This window comes from Zingiber officinale, chromosome 7B, assembly GCF_018446385.1.
Source record: "Zingiber officinale cultivar Zhangliang chromosome 7B, Zo_v1.1, whole genome shotgun sequence".
Lineage (NCBI taxonomy): Eukaryota > Viridiplantae > Streptophyta > Magnoliopsida > Zingiberales > Zingiberaceae > Zingiber > Zingiber officinale.
Window position 1 is genome coordinate 96,532,821 of NC_055999.1, and position 3,060 is coordinate 96,535,880.

At 42.6% G+C, this 3,060-nt stretch overlaps 1 protein-coding gene across 1 annotated transcript; it reads left to right on the top strand.

The window, feature by feature from the left end:
- Nucleotides 1-231: 231 nt before the first annotated feature.
- On the top strand, nucleotides 232-2,356 carry LOC122006414 (short-chain dehydrogenase TIC 32 B, chloroplastic-like). The gene is made up of 8 exons (XM_042561911.1): nucleotides 232-448; nucleotides 554-785; nucleotides 857-936; nucleotides 1,053-1,206; nucleotides 1,288-1,366; nucleotides 1,602-1,686; nucleotides 1,809-1,855; nucleotides 2,023-2,356. The coding sequence occupies exons 1-8, from the start codon at nucleotides 331-333 to the stop codon at nucleotides 2,188-2,190; spliced, it is 963 nt and encodes a 320-aa protein (XP_042417845.1). The 5' UTR covers nucleotides 232-330; the 3' UTR covers nucleotides 2,191-2,356.
- The last annotated feature ends 704 nt before the right edge of the window (nucleotides 2,357-3,060 follow it).

A 3,060-nucleotide genomic window follows, 5' to 3' on the forward strand; every position in this document is an offset into this window, starting at 1 on the left:
AAGATTTGAAACTCTTCTCAAATAATTTAACTGACAAGAGTTTTCAAAATATTTTGGTTATCATAAACTTTATAGTTGTTTTAATAATATGTTAAACTTTAAGAAGTGAAATAAAAGTTCTCAAAATATTTATTGTCTATTAATTGTGGTAATTACTTGGAAAGCGAGGTGGGCTACGAGACAAATTACCGGTCCACTCCCGACGGCCGAAGCCCTTATAAATGGCGTTCCGGCAACTCTGCTCTTCTTGCTCTGTTCGAATCTCACCTTCCTCTTCTCTGCAGCTCTTCCGCCGCACCCCTTCTTCGTCAGAACCAGCTCGCGCACGCCATGGGTTTACTCAGACTCGCCACCGGAATCCGCGGCCCCAGCGGATTCGGATCCGGATCCACCTCCGAGCAGGTTACCGAAGGCGTCGACGCCTCCCGTCTCACTGCTCTCGTCACCGGTTTGCCCACTCCCCTAATTTCAGCCCAGTTTCCGTTTCTTCCTTTCCCGATTTCGTCAAAAATTAGATGTATTTATGAGCGAGGGTTTCGGTTTTTCAATCCAGGGGGAAGTAGTGGGATTGGAGCCGAGACGGCTAGGGTTTTGGCCCTCCGAGGAGCCCATGTCATCATCGCTGCGAGGAATATGCAAGCTGCCAATGAGGTGAAGCAGCGCATCGTAGATGAAATTCCATCTGCCAAAATCGACATCATACAGCTCGAACTCGGTTCTCTCAAGTCTGTGCGAGCTTGTGCGGAGAAATTCCTTTCCATGAATCTGCCCCTCAACCTGCTGATGTAAGTATCTACCTTTTGTGTGCCCAGCTATTTCTTGGGTCATTTTTTCATCTTCAACTCTTTTGTTCCAGAAACAACGCTGGCATCATGTTCTGTCCTTACACGCTTACGGAGGATGGAATCGAGATGCAGTTTGCTACAAACCATCTGGGTATCTTTGCCTGCTCAAATCCACTTCGCTAACTCTAAACTAGAATTTTAGCGGACAAACTTTACACCAATACTATGAGTTTGACATGTTTTTCATGCGGAATTGTTTTATTGCAGGTCACTTTTTGTTGACCGATCTTCTACTTGAAAAGATGAAAAGCACCGCGAAGAGTACAGGAATTGAAGGGCGTATTGTGAATGTCTCATCGCTAGCTCATGTGAATACGTATCCAGAAGGAATACGGTTCGACAAAATTAACGATAAGGACACGTAAGTTTCTCCTGCATTAAAACAAGGCAATGCTTTCTCCATTTAGTTGAATGAACTAAAAGTTTCCATCTTGCTTTATAGATACAACGATAAATTGGCATATGGACAATCCAAATTGGCCAACGTACTGCATGCCAATGAGCTCGCTAGGCGCTTACAGGTACTCCATTTTCATGCACAGACTGAATATGAATTGCTTGTGTGTATGAACTCTGCAAGGGATCCTGCAAAAATGGTGATAGAAAAATTAAACCAAACTTTAGTTTGCACAAGACTTTCATTGAAGTTGACTATAAACTGCATTTTGTTTCTTGTTCCTAATTTGATTGCATGGCAACTGAAGTGACATGCTTTTGCTAGTTACTCACAGATTCGTCCACTTTTATGGTTAACAGGCAGAGGACGCAAACATTACAGTCAATTCTCTTCATCCTGGTCTGATTACGACAAACTTGATGAGACACTCCCTTCTTTTAATGAGTATGTTTCTTAAACCTTAAAATGAGTAGTGTTAATTTGAGCCTAAAAGGGGAAAGGAGATGGAAAAGGTTGCTGTCAAAACCGGTCTCTCATTAATATTTTGGACGTGTTTGTGTTTGCAGGAGTGTTTAGATTTTTCACTTACATGTTGTGGAAGAATGTACCTCAGGTTTGTCAGATTTGCTGATCACTGTCTTTAATATAGCAATATAGTTGAACTAACTCGCACCTTAGTTCAACCCTAGTTTTATTCAAGAAATTCCATATAAAATCTTAATAAATTTTTTGAACGAGTCAAGAAATGAGATGATAATATATTTGTATGAATAATTACAGGGAGCAGCAACTACATGCTATGTGGCACTGCATCCGAACCTCAGGGGTGTGACTGGGAAGTATTTCGATGATTGCAATGAGGAGGATACGAGTAATCACGCCAAGGACGAAGAACTAGCAAGAAAGCTTTGGGATATAAGCGAGAAGATGGTTAAAACCAATAAATAAAGAACATTCAAGGCAAAAGGATAAATAGCATCTATCAAGATCTTTTAAGTTCATGCAATAAGATGTAGTCGAGAGGAGTAATTTTGAGTGTCTCATAATTAAAATTTCTTTGTCTTTGAGTAATTATGTTTGTTATGGAAGTTCAAGGATGATAATTTTATACTTATCTTGGTCCTTTATTTAATAAGAATAATGCTTAATGTACAAATAATGTTATATACAAGATTACAAATAATCTCCTCGAAATCTCACCAATACTTTAATAAATTTCTCATGAAACATTCTTTCCAAATTCTTTGCATTTTTTGCTTTCATTCTCTCTTTCACGCCACTGATCCCGTCCGGAAGCTGAGTTAGACAGACCGTCGGGTGAGGTGGATGGAATGTTGACCGAATTGCGACGTCCCGAAGGGAGGGTGTGCTGAGATGATTTCTATGTTGACCAAGTCTTCAAAAGTCCTCTGGCTAACGCTACCTGCAGCCAGCAACCGCCCCCCCGTCCCTGGTACCCCGAGGCTCGAGGCGGATCCAACGAATATATAAATAACAGACTAATAATACAATAATGAAATAAATGAGGGACGAGTACAGAAAACGTACCTTGACCTAGGGGGGCACCCTTGGATGGGGTGCTGCTCGAGTTGTCACGACTTGGAAGAGTAGACGACGCCCGATCAGGATAGAGGGTTGGATCTGACGGTGTGGAGTCGAATGCGGCACGAAGCCGGGAGACGAGCTGCAGGTCGGGAAATACTAGTGGCACGCAGACCGGGTGAAGACAGCGGCACGCAGGCCGGGATATAACAATGGCACGCAAGCCGAGACAAAACATTGGCACGTAGCCCGGGAGAGGGCACTGGCACGCAGGCC

Bases quoted from the DNA above. Each gene is read 5' to 3' on its own strand.
- LOC122006414 (XM_042561911.1), top strand. From the start codon at position 331: ATGGGTTTACTCAGACTCGCCACCGGAATCCGCGGCCCCAGCGGATTC. The intron at 937-1,052 runs GTATCTTTGCCT...GTTTTATTGCAG, and splicing joins GTTTGCTACAAACCATCTGG to GTCACTTTTTGTTGACCGAT. The intron at 1,856-2,022 runs GTTTGTCAGATT...GAATAATTACAG, and splicing joins TGTGGAAGAATGTACCTCAG to GGAGCAGCAACTACATGCTA.